Source organism: Squalius cephalus (assembly GCF_949319135.1).
Source record: "Squalius cephalus genome assembly, chromosome: 4".
Lineage (NCBI taxonomy): Eukaryota > Metazoa > Chordata > Actinopteri > Cypriniformes > Leuciscidae > Squalius > Squalius cephalus.
The window spans coordinates 42,637,884-42,655,915 of NC_137125.1; the positions used below are offsets into that span (position 1 = coordinate 42,637,884).

The 18,032-nt window shown below is 40.1% G+C and overlaps 1 protein-coding gene across 13 annotated transcripts in view; it reads left to right on the forward strand.

Annotated features, from left to right (window-relative positions):
- The window catches only part of sox5 (SRY-box transcription factor 5), a 235,917-nt gene that overhangs the window by 171,833 nt on the left and 46,052 nt on the right, over positions 1–18,032 (forward strand). For all 13 annotated transcript variants that reach the window (XM_079869700.1, XM_079869709.1, XM_079869708.1 and 10 more), the window contains 2 exons: positions 4,015–4,213; positions 10,162–10,393. In XM_079869700.1, coding sequence (XP_079725826.1) covers positions 4,016–4,213; positions 10,162–10,393 — 430 coding nt within the window. In that variant the 5' untranslated portion in view covers position 4,015. The remainder of the gene's footprint in view (positions 1–4,014; positions 4,214–10,161; positions 10,394–18,032) is intronic.

Consider the following 18,032-nt stretch of genomic DNA (forward strand, 5'->3'; position numbering starts at 1 on the left):
ATTCTCAAAATGTTTATTAATAAATAAATGTATGAATATAAAATATCATTTATTCTAAAATAAATCAAATGTTATTCATATGCAAAGCTTTGCTTAAAGGCTTCAGTTATTAGGTCAAATAATCATTATTATTCGCATTATACAGTATATAAAAACGACAGATAGGTGTCTATCATGACTTTTTCAACCATTCTCTGTATATCGGAATGCTTTTTATCGTAGGCATGCATGCGACATCCGCAAAGCATCATCGTGCAAGTTTTTCTGTGGGCCATGCACATCCAAGTGTGTGCGTATGTGACACTTTTAGCCTCTAAATTATGTCCTGTCATTAGAGGCACTTCTGGAGTGTTAACCACTGCTGATGGTGATTAGGTAAAGCTCCTAGATTCAGTATTTAAAGTGCAGCTCCACTCCGCTGTTTAATGGACCCTGTATTTTGGACGATTAGCGTCTGCGGAGAAATGTACATGTGATATGAGAGGGACTTAGGAAAGCGCTCAATCTGTGTCTAAGCTCATAGGGAAAGTGTGCCTTTAATCTGGGCTTAATGTACGCAGCTGGCGGGAGGGGGTCGAGTGGCACACACCGGTGGGGCGGCCATTAGCTTTTAACAATTAGCCATGAAAGTTAGCCTCTAAACCTGCAGTTCAACTGCGATGGGACTGGGTGCAAATGCTAAAGTTCATGAGATATGAAAAAGTGATGGCATTTTCTTTGATAATACACCCCGAACTGAATAATACTAATGTTTGGAGATTACTGACATCATTTGTGTTTCGGCATATGTGTTTAGTCACCTCACCCGTATCAGCACGTTCGGCTTTGATATTCAAGGCTATTTATGAATAACATAATTCTTAGCCTTGTGAAAATGAATGGCAATAAAGTTATTAATCCACCAGATAATGAGCGAAGACTGCTGTTAAAGTTTACAATGCAAATTAAGCAGACACGACTAGCCTGCAAGGAAGCTTCAGAGACTGTTCTTTGTGCGTGTGTTGTGTTAGCAAGTGTGTGTGTGTGTGTGTGTGTGTGTCAGCGGACAGGGTCTGTGTGTTTGGCAGGCCGGCCTTTATTGGAACCACAGAAGGATGGAGTGAAATTATGCTAATGGCTGCTAATTATGACCTTGGAGACCAGCTTTTCTGCCAATTTATCTGCTTAATAAAACCCTCTCTTTTTTAATCCCAACATCTCGACAAGCTTTAAATGTTTCATGTAGACTTTCCACCATGACAGGTCTGCCAACTTTAAATAAAATAGTGGCTATAACCTGCTCACCCGGGGAGCAGAATTGTATAGTAATTATACTTCAAAGGCTCGTAGGAAAATAGACATTTTATTGCACAAGAGGAGCTGTGAAAGCTTCTGTCAGTGGGCCGGCAAGGAAGTAGGGAAGAGAGAGGCAAAAGGAAGAGTGCACGAGACGGGGAAGAGCGCAAAAGAGATGCAGACGTGTCCAAAGTATAGCGCACGGATAGGAAACAGCTGTGAATTAGTTGAAAATAAATGTTTAAGCTATTTTATAACACTCACCTGAGTATTTATGCAAGGAATATTGTACTGGGAATGGGAAATTATAAGAAATGGTTCTGAAACGGATTACACTAAATGATTCTGGTTCCATTAACACTTTTACGGAAGTATTTTTTTAATCTTTTAAAAATGATATACTGAACCTAAATTGCTTTTTATTTACATATATTATTTAATATTCTTCTTTTAAGTAAAGTATTTTTTACTACAAATCACTGATCTGAATGTGTTCCTACTAGCTTTCCAGCTACTCATTACGTTAATTTACTGTAAGTCTCACAAGCCTTAACTAAACAGTTGGTAAAACAACAGTTCTCGGTTCGAGTTGGATGTGACGAGCAATTTGCTGGTTCTAATAAGAACCGTTTCTCGATTGCCTACGTTTAGATGAGGGTCGTGTGTGTGTGTCTTTGTTGGTCCTGATGTGTGTATTGGGGGTTGGTGTGTTAGAGAGAGCGGCACAGAGGTGTGTGTGTGTCAGAGTGAAACAAAAGGGCCCAGTGTGTGTGAGTGTCTGGAGGTAGAGTAAACAGAGTGCTGGTGGAGGGGCAGACAGGCCGTGCGGCTCTGACGGCCCAACTGCAGTTTATACAGCTGCACTGACTGCTTTTACTGCCCCAGTGTGAACCAGCATACAGCCAACGTACCCCCCCCCACACACACACACACACACACACACACGTTCACATTCATACAGCCAAATTAACACCGATATAGTCTCTAGTCTCACATTCGTACATATAATACACCTGTGTTACAGAATTTGTTACGCCAGAGCAGTTGCTGTCAGACTCTGCATCAAAGTGTATCATTTAAATCTCACCTGTACAGTCAAGACTGTCTTGAGCACATCTTTTCATAGCTGCCAGTCTTAGGTTTGATTGAGGCGAGTCTTTTTTTATCCCGTCCAGACGGTTAGAAACATTATATGGTGTTTGTCTTTACAGCTAATCTAAACCAAATAAGCAGTAAATGAGAGAAAGAGAAACCTTAGCAGCACCCAGGAGCTCCGCCAGATGTGGCGTCTGAGTCGGACCAGGTCTATGAGTATACCATTCAGTTCAGCACACGCAAAACGGACCGTACTGAGGCTGTGGATGCTAGTTGATGAAGGATATTGGAGCGAAAAAAAATAACTGCACCCACTGTGTACGTATGTGAGTTTCAGTTTCTACCTCAGAGCATAAAATAAGATGGTGTAATATAAGAAATAAGGTTTTTAAGGTATCAGGTCTGAGCTATAAAGTCAGTTATGAAATCAGGTTTATGAGCTATAGTCACATTGTAGAAAATAAAGATGTAATTGCAGGGGGAAAAGGTTACAATTGTGAGAAATAAGGTTACAGTTATGAGAAATGAATAATTATGAGACAAATTCATATTGCGAAATATAAAATCACAGAGTCATAAAATTACGAGTCATGGTTGCAATTGTGAGAGAAACAAAGAATAGGATTGTGAGGTATAAAGTTGCACTTATGTGAGATGTAAGGACACATTGTAAAAAATACAGTTGCAATTACAGTTGTGAGGAATAATTTCATAATTATGAAAAAAGTCACAATTATGACGAATAGTGACAATTGTGAGAGATAAAGTTGCAATTATGGGAAGTGTGTGTAGGCATATATATCATATGAATGAAAAGAAATGGGCTTCCATAACTTTGCTTATAAAACAGCTTATGGAGAAAAGCAAAGTTACTACGACACTGCCATCAAATAAAAAATAGTTGTCAATTCTTTTAGTTGCAGAGTACAAGCCAAATAAAAGTACTTCTCTCCATCTCCCTTTATTCTTGTTTGTCCTTTTCTTTTAAAAGAGTGGTACTTATTCCCCAGGGCCATAGTAACACTAGCTCCAAGGCTGAGAAGCGTCTATGAAAGCACTTAGGCAATGCCGTAAGCCAGATGAAATCTTATTACGAGAGCATATTCATTTTTCCTCACCATGCATTGTGGGAGAGAGAGTTCATTTAATAAATGCTTTTTCTTCCTGACGGTATCAGAGGAACACAGACCGTCATCAAGGCCTATTTTCTCTGGCAGTGTCAACACCATATACACTGTCATTAACATCTACTGTGGCACACACGCTCACGCACACAACATTGTCTGTCTGTGTTCTTGGCTAACGTGATTTTTGATGTGCGCTGGGCTGGCTGCACTTTTCTTTAATGGGCCGCTCGAGTCTTTACATCAAACAGGCTAGCTAAACACATTGTGTGCGGCGCTGCTACAGTAAATGGCTCTGTGATAGTGTAGGTGGGACGTGTCTTTGATGGAGGGATGGATGTGGACAAAGCTATGGCGTTGATGGCTGTCATTATGCGAGTAGTGTGTGTGTCAGGTGTGTGTGTGTGTGTGCGTGAAATGCTCCCGTATATGTCACTCACAATTAAACAACAGCCACGTCTCTGTCTCTGCCATGTCTTTCCTGAATGCCTCAGTCACTTTTCCTTTCTCATTTTTCCAGGATGTCTTCCAAGCGACCAGCCTCTCCATATGGGGGAACAGATGGAGAGGTAGTCATGGCGACAAGCAGACAGCGATTGGAGGATGAAGAGGTTGACGGACATGCTGTCATTCACTTGCCCCTGAGTTCGTACTGCAGCAAAGTGTCCCCGCGATCTCCTCGACTACTCGACAGCCCCCCAACACTACACGCGAACATGGTGAGTCGCCCCCCAGGAGATGTCTATACGCTCAAACCCCTCTCATACGATTGGATGAAGCCCCTATTAGCCCCTCCCAGTTGATTAATATGCATTTGATTGACTCCTCCTGTACAACTTGTCTCAGGATGAATCCCTCCCATTGTCTCTCTCTCTTGCTCACACTTTTGGTGTGGAAATGCCCGTCACGCTCCAATGATGTCATAGGCAGCAAGACAAGTCGTCTTTTTGAATGAGGCCAAAATGAATCAAATGCTTGACAGTTCATCTGTTATGGCGGAGTGTGAGTTCATGATGGGTCAGTGTAGTCATGGAGGTTATAGACTGTATTAGACATTCATGTGCTGTTTGTTTAAAGCCATGAGATGAAAAATAAGCAAGATGGACCCTGTAACCCAGATCGCGCGTCCTCACGTTAACACGCACATGAGCTGTAGTATCTCTTCTGTGACCTTTTCCCCCGACTCCACTATCTCTCTCTCTCTCGATAAACTTGTGTCGCCACAGGCTTTGGGAATCAATTTGGCTGTAAAACAATGAATCAGTACTTAAGGAACTTAACAGTAAGCTAATTCTGCAATTAACTGTGATTACAGGTTCCAAAACTGCAAAGTCCTCTAGCTTTCTCACTCAAGCGTTTCCTTCGTTCTCACTTTACACACTCGACTGCCAGGGCAGTGTGTGTTTGTTTATGACTGTCAGTTCTCTCACTTAAAGTCACTTGCAGTAAAACTACTACTTGGAGAAAAATGTGCAAAAATCGTACAACACTACACCTGTGACCCTAATCCATACATACTGCATACAATTGATTGTTATTCTTATTAATCGTAGTGTGAATAATTATGTATCGGCTACAGTGCAGTAGTTGTAATTGTTGTTTTATCTGAAAGACTAGACTGCTGTATCTGTCTCTCGCGCTGACATGACAGACGTGGCATGAAAAAGCAGACGCACTGTATTTGATGTGGATTAATAAAGCGTATCCGTCTCAAGCACGGGTGGATTTTGGGGAAAGCAGGCTGGCATGTGTGAGACATTAAGTTTCCCTGAGCCGATCCACGCTGACTGGCAGAAGTGTTGAGTGAGAGAGAGATTTACACGAGTGGGGACTCGGAGGGGCTTTGTCACGGCAATTGTATAAAGTGATAGGGAAGTGTAAATCGACTCGGCGAGTCCCTGGGTAGCGCGCAGCGGAAGATTACCGCTTTATCTTGTCATTGTAAATTAACACGGCAGCGGCGCACACGCGCTTCAGACTCCGCTGACCTCTTCATCCTGAGAGAGAGAGAGAAGGAGGGAGGCGCGTGTTCGTGACGATGGGGTCAGCGGGTTGAAGCGCGCGGTACCTGCTACAATAGAAGTTGGTCCACGGCAGTCTGTAAACTCCTGCCAGTTTTTTTTACAGGCGGAAAGTAGAAGGCTTTGAATCCGAAAGGTGGAAAGAGCTTTACACGCGGGTGATAATAACGAGGTGTTAATTACTCTCCCTTTTGTCCAGTTAATGATTAGAGGCATTAAGAGAAGACGTGTTCATGTGTGTGTTTCATGTTAAGATTTGTACTTGGATGTGTACACAGATACAGCCTTTCAATGTCAAAAACAACAAAATACCCATCAGCCTGAACTTATATAAACTCTTCTTTTTTATATAGAAAGTAAATCAATTTAATCCTTTGTTTTCCAGAATTCCAATATTAAAAGCTAATATAATTAGTTTTTATACTTCTAACTTTTATATATTTTTATATTTTTTATTTAATAATTTATGTAGACGTGTGTGTGTATGTATGTATGTATGTGTGTGTGTATATATATATATATATATATATATATATATATATATATATATATATATATTATAATCAGAGAAATGATATGAATTAGTAAAATTTAACTAGAATTTTTCATGTGTTTTTTTTGCAAACAAACAAAAACTACAAATCTGAGAGTACATTAATTTTGAAGTTTCATACAAATCTATTAATTTAAGCCTTTTTATATGGCATAATCTCATGTAAGGACAGGGACGAGACAATGTATGTTTTTTTTTAAACTGTGTGAAGCACTTGTAAGTCTTCATCCGTGTGCGTGACTGTGTTCACGGCAGGATCAGGGCTGACAATAGCTCGGTTGAGCCAGGTTTAGAGGTGAGCGGATTGCACACACACGGTAGAGATCAGCAACACGGGCTTAAGACAACAGACGAGGTGTCAACACTGCAGGAGAGGAGAGATGTCCAACTCGAGCGTGTGTGTTTCAGCAGCGGGACTCTTGACAGTTTAACTGATAGCAAGCATAGAGGTTAGTATCCTAGCGCGTGGTGAACGCAAGCCAGAGAATCACACGGCCATGTATCGAGTTAGACTCATTAGCTAGACGCTACCTGTGTCTGTAAAATAACTGGATTTAAGTTAGCATATGGAAGCGTGCTTTATTTAGGGAGAGAGAACATATGAGAGAAATGCTCTGAGGGAAACAGGTTGGAATCCTGCGGAGTACAGGAAGGACAAACATTTTTTTTTTTTAAAGATGGGAGAAAAGAGGTGGCATTTGGAGGAATGCTGGCATCTGTGTTGAAGGGAGAAGACGAGAGGAAAAAACTAGAGGGGGAAAGAAGGCATTTTGCTTTTTTGGCAGGAGTTGAAGTGTGTTTAAATGTGCTTCTTTCACACATGAGCTTAAGAGGACAAAAGTTGTTTAATTCTGTCGCCATGCTGCCGTGGTTCAAGGATGAAGAGAGGGTCGTGGAGAGAGGCGCAGATTCAGCCTTTCCACGAAGAATTGACATCTGCACAACTAAAAGCAGAACCGCCCACACCGCACAGAACGGCACATCAGAAATGCATATAAATACATATACTCACAAGCACAGAGCTTTGCACACTTATTCAAATGCGGCGTAAAAATCAGACGCACACACGTAAGCAATGAGACGAAGGACAAAACGGGGTATTAACCTGAATATCAACCCTACAGTAGACCTGTTACTCAGTGTGCCTTATATTTAAAGATAGGGGAAAGAAAGCAACACATAAGCCATTAGCTCATCTGCTTCTTTAAGAATGATGCTTCATCTGTCCGAGACTTAGTGTCACGGCCGAAGACTTTAAAAAGCGAAGGAATACAGTTTCCTCCGACGCCATATCACCTTCTATTCGAATTGTTTTCTAGACATCTCTGGAGAAAGACGCAAGCTGCGGTTTGAAGTATGCAGTGGATTAGATAGATTGGAAGTGACAGGTGTGACCGTGTTTTAAGATGCATGCCACACTAAAGCAGGCAGAGAGAAACGCCTGCCATTCTGCCACTCGCTCCCACTCTCTCCCTGGCTTTCTCGTCCTCCTCTCTTCTTTCTATCTTTATTCTCTGTTAGTTCCTTAACAGCGAGTTGGCAGTTTTGTTTGCGAATGACGGGGTGATCTCGCACCGCTTTGGTCATTTATGACTACAGAAGTCTCCTAATCGCAGTTCAACTACCCTGACTGGAGCTGATGGGGAAGAGAGGGATGAAACGGAGGGGTGTGTCGGGAAAAACATGCAGGGTTTTTTGCAGACAGATTACAGAAATGGGAGGAAATCAGTATGCAAGCTGTCATATTTTCCGTGTATCATAAAAGCCTGTTAAGATCTTTTAAGCCTGCCAGTCATCAGTCTGTTTTTGAATGAGTATCATTGTGAAATATCTCTCAGTATGCGTTCGTAGCGAGTGAAAGTGTTTCAGTTTAATTAGTTCTACAGTAATTATTATTATCATCATGATGATGATGGATTGTGACGAGTCAATCTGTGTGATTATATTCAGTATATCTGGATATATGGAGTGTTGACAACTGTATGTATCTGAATATGTTGTTTGTTTATTTTTCTGTTATGTGCAAAAGAAAGTGGCTGATGTTATTAAAAATAAAGCATATAAATAGCTGATATTAATTAAGTGACAACATTTATTAATTTAATAATTTTATGAACATAATTAATAAATAATTAGAAGAAAAACATTGTTAAAAAACAGCATATTAATAAATTACTACTGTGACTGAAATTGAATAAATAAATACTACTACTATTAAATAAAACTACTATAAACTTATATCCATTGCTACTTTTTCCATGTTGTATAGATAGTTTTGTTGAGATATATATATAAAAAAAACATAGAGACTTAAATGATCTGCCCTTAAATGATGATTTGGCCCTGTCAACAAAACAATTCATTCTATGCAACATTTTTTTTTACTAGTAATAGCAATTATTAATGTGCACTTTTAAAGTTTTTAATCAGCCGATTATGTATTTATTTATTTATATATATATATATATATATATATATATATATATATATATATATATATATATATAATCAGCTGATGTTTTATATATATATATAATCAGCTGATGTTAAATAAATGTCAAAACATTTAATAATGTTAAAACATTGTCATTTTGAAAATGTAAAATTGTCATTTTAAATTGTAGTAAAAAAATTTTTTTAAAGTGCACATTAATAATTGCTATTACTGGTATAAAAAAAAAATAAAAAAAAGTTGCATAGAATGAATTGTTTTGCTGACAGGGCCAAATCAGATTATTTAAGTCTCTGTGTAAAATTGTATTTGCCACTGTTCTGTGTCTTCTGAAAGTCTTATGTATTTCGTGTTGCATTAAGCTCTAGTAAATGAACCATCTGCTGCTCTCTGTTCACTCTTTGAGTTAATGATTAAAAACAGATGTCATTATTAAAATCTAAGCAGGTGATAGAACCTGATCAATCCTGTGAACTTGAGTTTGGACTGACGATATTTCGCTTTGCATGACTGCTGCAGGTGGCACGGAGGAGCTGATGTTGATTGTTGAGGTGTAAATCTGGTCACTGGTTCCAAACACGTCAGTGGGATTATGCTATTGCCTGATTGGCTGAGGCTGCTGTCAGTCACGCTGGTGGTAAGGTAGATAATAGATGAGGATTAACCAAAGATTAACCCTGATTAACGGACTTGGACTGTTGACCTCGTCTCCAAATACCTGACTTGTTTTGTAATTAAACTTTATAAACGGGATCCGGACTGGAGCTGGGTGAAAATAACGCAGTGTGGGTGTGTATGTGATAAGTCATCATCATAAATCTCCACATCTGACATTTACCCAATTTTCCCAGTTTACCTAATTTGTGTGCATATAAATACATAAGCAAAAAAATGATAAAAATAAATTATATGTAATTATATTGTGTATATATACACTTTATATATGTATATTTACAATATATTATATAATGTTGTATGTGTGTGTATATACACAATTTTTATATAAGCATTAGTGTTATATGCCATTGCATTTATGAAAGTTTCATGGTAAAAATGTCTTGTCATTTGTATTAATATAATATATTAATATAATTAATTAATATATCCCCAATAAAAGTCATTTTATGGCTCAGATCAGGTAGAAATAGCCCCTTAAGGCAACAACTGCACAGTTTCATTTTAATAGTGTACAAGTTTAATTCTGAGCCACGTTATGTAAGAAACCATAAGATGGGAACTGTTATATATTTGGACAGAAGATCAATGCATGAAACACTGAAGAAGGTGATTGATATTGCAGCTGTCATGTTGGTCAAGAACAGAAGAAAAAAAATGCGGTTGAAAAACTTGGATGTTCTTGTGTGTTTGGAGCTGATTCAAAGTAGAAAAACTTCCCTTCTCAGAAGAAGAAGTTCCTGTGATGGTGAAATGACTGAAACTTTGTGCGCTAATGATTTTGTCTAAAGAGACTTCAGACCGACAGAGGCAGAGAGAGAGAGACTTTCTACAGTACAGATGGGCAGATGAGGATGAAAGTAAACCTAAACATGCCTCAACACTCAGGAAGAGGACGAAATAATTAGTGAAGGCCTGCTTATTGCTTTGTTTAACACACTGGCTCTCTCTCCGTCTCCTTGTCAGGATCAGGATGGCTGTAAAGGCCTGGCCCTGAGCCCCTACCCCCAGCACAACTCGTCTACCTCACCCAGTAAGCAGCATCAGCAGCAGGAGGAGGGGTCCATGCGGCCGGGCAGCGAACCCAGCTCCGCTTCAGCTCTGGGCACCCCAGAAAGACGCAAGGGCAGCCTGGCCGACGTGGTCGACACGCTCAAACAGCGCAAGATGGAGGAACTCATCAAGAATGAGCCAGAAGGTGAGTGATGGAGAATTTAATACATGCTTTGACACATGGTTGTGACGTTCGCATAGAAAAAGCTGTCCTGAAGCAGCCTTGTTTCACCTAAATTCTCACCTGGTTTACAAAATCTTGAGAGCTGAACAGCAATATAACCTCTCCACTAATGAACATGTCATATTGTGGTGGCTGTTTGCGTATTTTGAGAACATATATTAACACCAACTCATTTAATTTAGCATCTTTATCACAAGCTACTTTTGATGCCATGGAAAGAAATTAAAGATTTAATATTTATTTTATAAAGATTTATAAATACTTTTGATACCATGGAAAGAATAAAAAAAATAAAAAATAAAAGTTTTAAAGTTTTTTTTTTTTTACTTTATAAAATTAATTGCAATTCATTTATAAATACTTTTGAATTCAGTAGTAATTTGTAATTTAAAGAATTAATTGATTAGTAATTAATTCATATATTGTTAAATAAAATTCATAGCAATCAATTGAATTACATATTTAAATTAATTTAAAGATGTTTAGCATCGTCACATCAGACTTTTTTCCCAGTGTAGTGAGTTTCTTTGATTATTGGGAGCTTTCTAGCTTTGAGTTGTTGTTGTTTTTTTTTTTAAACTTCCTGGTTGGAGACCAGCAGGTTTTAGGAGCCATTGCGCAGCCAGTTTTTTTCCCTTCAGAACCAGTATTTCTGTGTGGAAACAGCACATGGAATAGATCCAGATTGGGCACTGGTTTCCGAAATCAGCACTGGCACCCTGTCGGTGGAAAAAGTTCACTGTATTAGACAGTCAGAGGACATTGGCACACATGTACGTCTTATTGTGATGAAATTACAATGTGAAACCGACTGAAAGTGTGAAGGATTTCATGGCAAGCGTCTCTCACTCTGTCTTTCTTTCTCTCCTTCACTCACTCGCACGCACACATTCTTTCTTGCATCTATCTACCCATCATTCCTGACTAACAAATTCTGCTTAATGAGAGCTGTTGATAAAGTCAGGCCTTTGTTTAAGCAGGCAGGGATCAGCTGTTCGGAGCCATTGTGTGCCACACTTTGCATATTCATTTCAGACTGATTACTGAGATAACGGCTCTCAGCTCCTTCCACAGGATCTCTCTCTCTCTCTGTCTCTTACATCACACCACACTCGCTCTGTAATTAGAGGCCAGTTCCTCATGAATAATCAGAACCTGCTCCCTATGTGAATTAGCCAATGTGTGTGCTAATAAACATGTGAAAATACTGACAGTGGACGGATGGATGGATGGATATATGGATGGATGAATGGATGAATGGATGTAGGTAGGTAGATGAATGAATGGATGGATGGATGGACGGACGGACGTGTGTTTGTACAGTGAGAATTGTTTTCTTCACCCCATGCACACTGAAGGCTACTTAAAGCTGATCCTGCTGTCAACCATGTGAAGAATGCAGGCAAACAAAGCTAGCATTCACTGATTTAGCACTCACATAGTATTGACATACAGTACAGCAGGCTTTAGCACGCTCTCTTTTCTGTATGTACAGGAGTGCGGAGGTATCTTACAACTGTTGTGTTACTCCATGCTTTGTCTTAAACTGAGGTCACCCTAGATTTCGCTCCACTGACTTCCATTCAGGTCTGCGGTTTTGCAGGAAATTTCTACAATTATATTATATGTTATTTTATTTTCAGCTCTGATTTGGGGGAAAATCTGCAGAATGGATTTAAACATGATATTGGTATATAAAAAGCATCATGATTTGATCATCAAGACTTTGCAAATGACAGGCATTGGAGTTTTGCTGGCACTGATTCTGCTCATTTGTGTGAGCATCATTCTGTTCTATAAAAACCAAGCAGGATTTTGCTTCATTTACATTTGATTTTAATAGTTACGTCAGAAAAAATAGTTACATTTGAGAAAGCCGTAAGGTCATACCAAGAGTCTGGCCGTGAAATTCAACAGCTGCCGTATACAGGAGGCCAGGAAAAATATAGGAAGGATACTTATAGAACTTGAGAAAAAGCAAGCAAGCAAAACAGACAGTCCATTAGCAGGAGACTACAGTAGCGCATTATCTCTCTACTCTCTGTTCAAATGAAATGTGCAAACAAAAGAAGCCCCAGTCCCTCAAGAAGCTCGGACACAGAGAAAAAGAAGCAGAAAAGAAAAGAGAAAAATAAAGAGGGGGATGTGGGCAGTGCATTTAGCCAGGCCTCTCATAGCCTGATAAAAATCCCTTTTCAACTCGCCTGTCCATTGTTTGCTTGTGTACCTCACAAAGACCATTAGCTGCAAACGGCAGGTTATGATGAAAAATTAATGAATGCTTTAATCATTATGAAAGGGTCGTATTATTACCGTTCCCTTTCTCTCTCTCTCTCTCTCTCTCTCTCTCTCTCTCTCTCTCTCTCTCTCTCTCTCTCTCTCTCTCCTTGCCCTCCCTCTCTTTCCCTCTCTCTCTCCTTGCCCTCCCTCTCTTTCCCATACGCTGCTTCTAGACGGATCAATCACATGCTCGCATATACATGCACATTCATCGAAAGTCGCTCGGTGTGGTGGAAATGTAGCGCTGGCTTGTGAAGGGAAAGTAGAAAGGAAATGGGTCAGAAAGCAGTAAGAGAATATTGAGAGAGGGCCACATGCATCTCACTCCCTGTGTGAAATCGGGAGTGTGTTAGTCAGCGTGTTAGCGAGCCGCTTGCTCACCTGTCCCCCCTCGCTGCTCCACTTCCCCTCAGATAAACAGCCCGAGCTGAGTCGTTTGTTACGATGAGATACCAGCCAAACTTATACTGGGTCAGGCGAGTGTGTGTGTGTGTGTGTGTGTGCGCAATGTGCGTTTGACCAAGAGCAGAGCATTTGGCCTTTATAAACGCGCGTCCGAGTCTGTCCCTAATCGGCTGGCCTCAATGATACTGCACATCTTAAAGCAGTTTCCGTATCAACCTGTTACTGCTCGCATTCACAGATTTATACATTGTTGCAAGTGGGTAAACAATTGGTCGGCCAAAATGGGTTTATATCTAGAAAGCAGGCTGGTATCATATATTAATATATGATGATGATTATAATTAGAAATATTAATATATGATCATAATATATGATGATATATAGCAGAAAAGATTAACTCAATTAGGTGAATTAATGAATATTTATTTTACACAACATTTATTTAAAAAAGAAAATATTCAGCATAAATTTGTAGCTTGAAAATCTAAAAAAAAAATCCTTCCAGGCCTCCTCTTATCTCTCACTATATGTGTATATATATATATGTGTAAATATATTTCAGAACTGCTGCAAGAACAGTTTCCAGCAGCCTGTGTGTGTGGTGTGTCAGTGTCAGGCAGCAGCGTGCTGGAGTGTGTGTGTGTGTTATTAGCTTTAGTAATGGAAAGAGGGCAGAAGGGCTGTCAGGGGTTCAGAGGGAGCACAGTGTCTCTCTCAGGGGTCTGGACAGCAAACACACACTCACAGAGCACTTCCTGTGTCATCCACACACAACACACTCTTAAAGACTGACTGCAATCAGAAGGCTATACTGCAAATTAACTTCATCCTCATCTTGAACTACTCCAAATCTTTGAGACGCTTTCTTCTTTGATGGTATGATCACACTCCTCCTCCTCTCCCCCCAGCTCTCTGTGGAGGAGATGTAGTCCTCACTAGTGCTTGGCAGTCTGTGTTATGTGGGGCACAGATGTTCAGGGTCTCCCGAGTGTCCACGCGTGTGTGTGCGAGTGTGTGTTTGTCAGCCTTGGCGCTGGGCTGAGCTTGATTCATGGTCTGGGCCCAGCTTTGGTTGGTTCCCTTAGCACTGAACCTTACACACACACACACACACAGTTCTCAAGCTGAGCATACGTGTCACAGCCCTTTATAGACAATGGTCTCATTCACCTTCCTGTGCCTCTCTTTGAGTCTCCCCACCCTGTGTGCTTTTACACACAAAATAGATCACTCCTCTCATCAGTAACTCTCATCCATAAAGTTATTTTTGCCATACCTGTTAACTACGGGTAAATTAAGAAAATTTTCCAGTCGTAAATAGTATTTAATGGCTGTGAAACTTATATTCTAATTATATAAATTCAAATTATTTTGTAATTTAATAATATATTATATATATATATATATATATATATATATATATATATATATATATATATACAATATTATTATTTATTATGTAATTATTTTTACATTTATTTGTATTTATAATTTAGTGTTCTTTAATATCTGTAACAGCGGAAGTGATTGCAGTATTAGAAATGTGAATATTTATTTTTCATGTTTTGTTTTGTTTTTGTTGGCTTAATGCATAAAATATTCCACATACATGAGACAAATGACGAATCAGACTCGACTCTCTTGTCTTTTCTCATAAAGTTCTCCATCTCAGATGCCGTACAGCCCTCTTGAAGTAACAGCGTGGTCTTGTTTACGAGTGCTGGCCCCCTCGTACCGGATGGCCATGGAGTGAGCCGAGATTGATGGTTCAATTTAGACTTGACTAATTGAGTCCCTCTCCTTGCTTCTCTCTCTGTGGGATGCTTTGGCTTCAAAGCCCGTCCTGGGGTCAGCTGCTGCCCGGATGCCTCTATTATCTTACGCTGCCTACACCGGTCTGGGGTCAGACTGGAGGTGGCTTTTAATGCACAGTGGGCCGTAAGTTGTGCGACTGCACTGTTTTATAGCATGACACTGAACTGTAGGGCACGTCAAATGGTGTTTTAAGATCAGAGCGAGGTTGCACCGCACACACTCTCACATTCTCTTTTGTGAGACGTGCATGAGGGGGGTGTTCGGAGGCACTGGGGCATTTTATAAGACAGCACTTAGGCCCTGTCATTGTTAGCCAAGGGCTCACGCATTCATACCCCTCAATGAGAGAGAATAAGAAGGGCGGATACACTCTTCCATGAAGACGAAAGGGGCAGAAGAGCTCTGAAGCAGTTCAGCAGTGCATCTCTGTCTAAATCTCCCCAGGGTCTGCTAATCTGCTATATGACTGCTGCTGTGGAGTGCTTTCTCACACACACACACACACACATGCATACTATAATTGGATACCAAATACACATATATGCTTGCACACACACATAAACACAGGGTATGCACAGTTGTAGGTTCTTTAGCAGCTTTTTTAGGATGCATCAAGTAAGATCGAACAGATCAGAACAAGAAAAAAACACCAAAGGACTTCCATATGCAGCCAAATACAGACAAATTCAGGCACATAGAAGGCGAGGAGGGCATGCTACGAGCAGTGAGAGCGTCTGTGAGCGAAGAGTGAGAGAGTGGGAGAGAACAACTTCAATGTGCAATTTCCAGCATTTGGTAGTAATTAGCTAGATGTATAAATTAACATTAGGAGGAAGGTTTTCACTGGAGTCGTTTGTCATTATCTTCCCCTCGTGCTCTGAAAAACGAGGTCTGAGTTAGAGACTGAGGACAGAAAAAGAGAGAATAGAGAACTACACAAAACCAAAATATGGATTTGTAGAGGTTATTGAAAGAGAAATCTAAAGCTGTTTCCCTTGATTTCTCTCTTTCTTTTGCTCTATTTTTACTTACTTTTAGTACCTGATAAGTGTTGATTAATCTTATAATCTTGACAGCCCAACTTTAAACCCACCCATAAGAATGAATAATGACAAATGAAATAATACCTCAGTACTCTTACTGTACTCAGTCAGCAATTGTCTCAGAAACATCTGAGTCAAAGTTGATAATTGAACACTAAAAGAGCAATAAATCTTTTCCTCTGGGTATATCTGTGCATGATGCAATCCAAACTGATAGACAAACAGACGCCTTCTGAATAAAGTTTCTATCTGTTTACAGAATCTAGCGCAACAAAACACCAGCTATTCTAACTCGCAGCCATTATAGCGCTAAAGATTTTTCTTAGTAACGCCGTCAGTCTTTACTGGGAAAAGCACAAGATGCCTCCTTTTTTTCCCAGAGTAGACGATTGCATGCCTGTTAATTTGTCTCCGGCTGAATCCAAGTCAGTGTACTTTTCTTTGAGGTTGGCAAAACAGCTGAACACATTAGAGTTAACGGGGCCCTATTGTGAACGAGCCATTGTTCCAGCGTATGAAAGGCACATTCAAGTCAGTTGTATTGAATTGTTTGGGTCTGCCTTTCAGTTTGTATTCTTCTGCTGCCTTGCACAAGACAATCAATAGGGATGAGCCTTCTCACTGGATGGGTGATATTAGAGCTGAATGCCGCTTATGGGATGGGAAAAGCTGTCTGAGGGGACACACACACACACACACACACTTAGAGCCTTTGGCATAACAGCGCTGCGGTCTTTTTTTTTAACTTTAAGTGTGGGCATCGGATTAGAGACTTTGAGATGGACGTCTTTGTGCATTACTTATGTGTGTGTGTGTGCGCGCAATTGTGATTGTGTGTCTAAAGTTTTGTTATTGACCTCCTGGTGTGGCATTAAGAAAGGCACAAAAGCCGGAGGTTCATGAATTAGACTGTGGCTCCATAGCAGGGCCATTATAGAGCTGACTGTTCCATAGCCACACCATTGTGGCTCAAGACTTGGACAGTTGCACACAGCCATCATTGACGTGCATGAATTGGAAATTTTCCTGAGCCGTGATGGCTGAATGCAGGGTTTGAACATGAGGAATCCATATATTAGCAGCTCCGTTTGCTTTGCTGGATTTAATGATGTGCCTGTGAATTGCATAATATGAATATTCCTTATGGAGACGTGTAGATGATGACTGATTTCATGAGATGTTTAAGAACTTCTCTGTATGCCAGTGCATTCGCAATCAGTATGGAGAGGCAGCGCCCTGAAAAATAATCAGTTCGCACAAATAAAGTGAGTTCTTCACCATTTGTTTAGTTATAAAGCTCTCAGACGTTGAGCAGTTGCGTGATTCTTATGCTAATTTGCAGAGCACACCCATATCTATTAACATGCTAATTTTATTTTGTGTGTGTTGGCATTTTTGAAGCTAATGCTAAATAATGGAATACAATATCCCATGAATATTCATTGCAACTTTTAAAAACTGAGCGAGCTCTATAAAATATCACTCACCCCTCTCTTTGATCATGCTTTAGTAGATAGAGAGCTTTCTGAATCTCCATCACAGCACTTTTTTTCCCAATCACACTGGTGACGTTTTTGAAACTGTATGTGTGTGTGTGATTTCTGTAAAGGGAGTCAAGGCAAGAGGAAATATAGCAATAGCAGGCATGTGCATATGGTTGGACCACTAGGCTTTGGCGTACTGTTGCATTATGGGTAATTGCGGGTCAGTGGTTGTTGGTTATTTTGATGTGGCGTTAGAGGCCTTGCACCAACTCGCAAATCCCTTCCCCATATCCATTACGCACCCCTGTAAATCTAAATCCAAGTCCATTCTCTTCTTTTCTAACACACAGACACACTCACTTGAGCCTCAGCAGGGTTAAAAAGGGATATGTTAAGTAAATTACAAAGCAGGTTTAGGTTTATTTGCTTGGGTTGGAGTAGATAAGAACAAACCGTGGATGTGCACAGGCCAAATGTCAGGGGCTGTGTACACACTAGCTCACCCACACAACATGTAGAGTATGTAAAAACACACACACAAAAGTCTTCGGTAAAGGTAAACACACAGAAGTC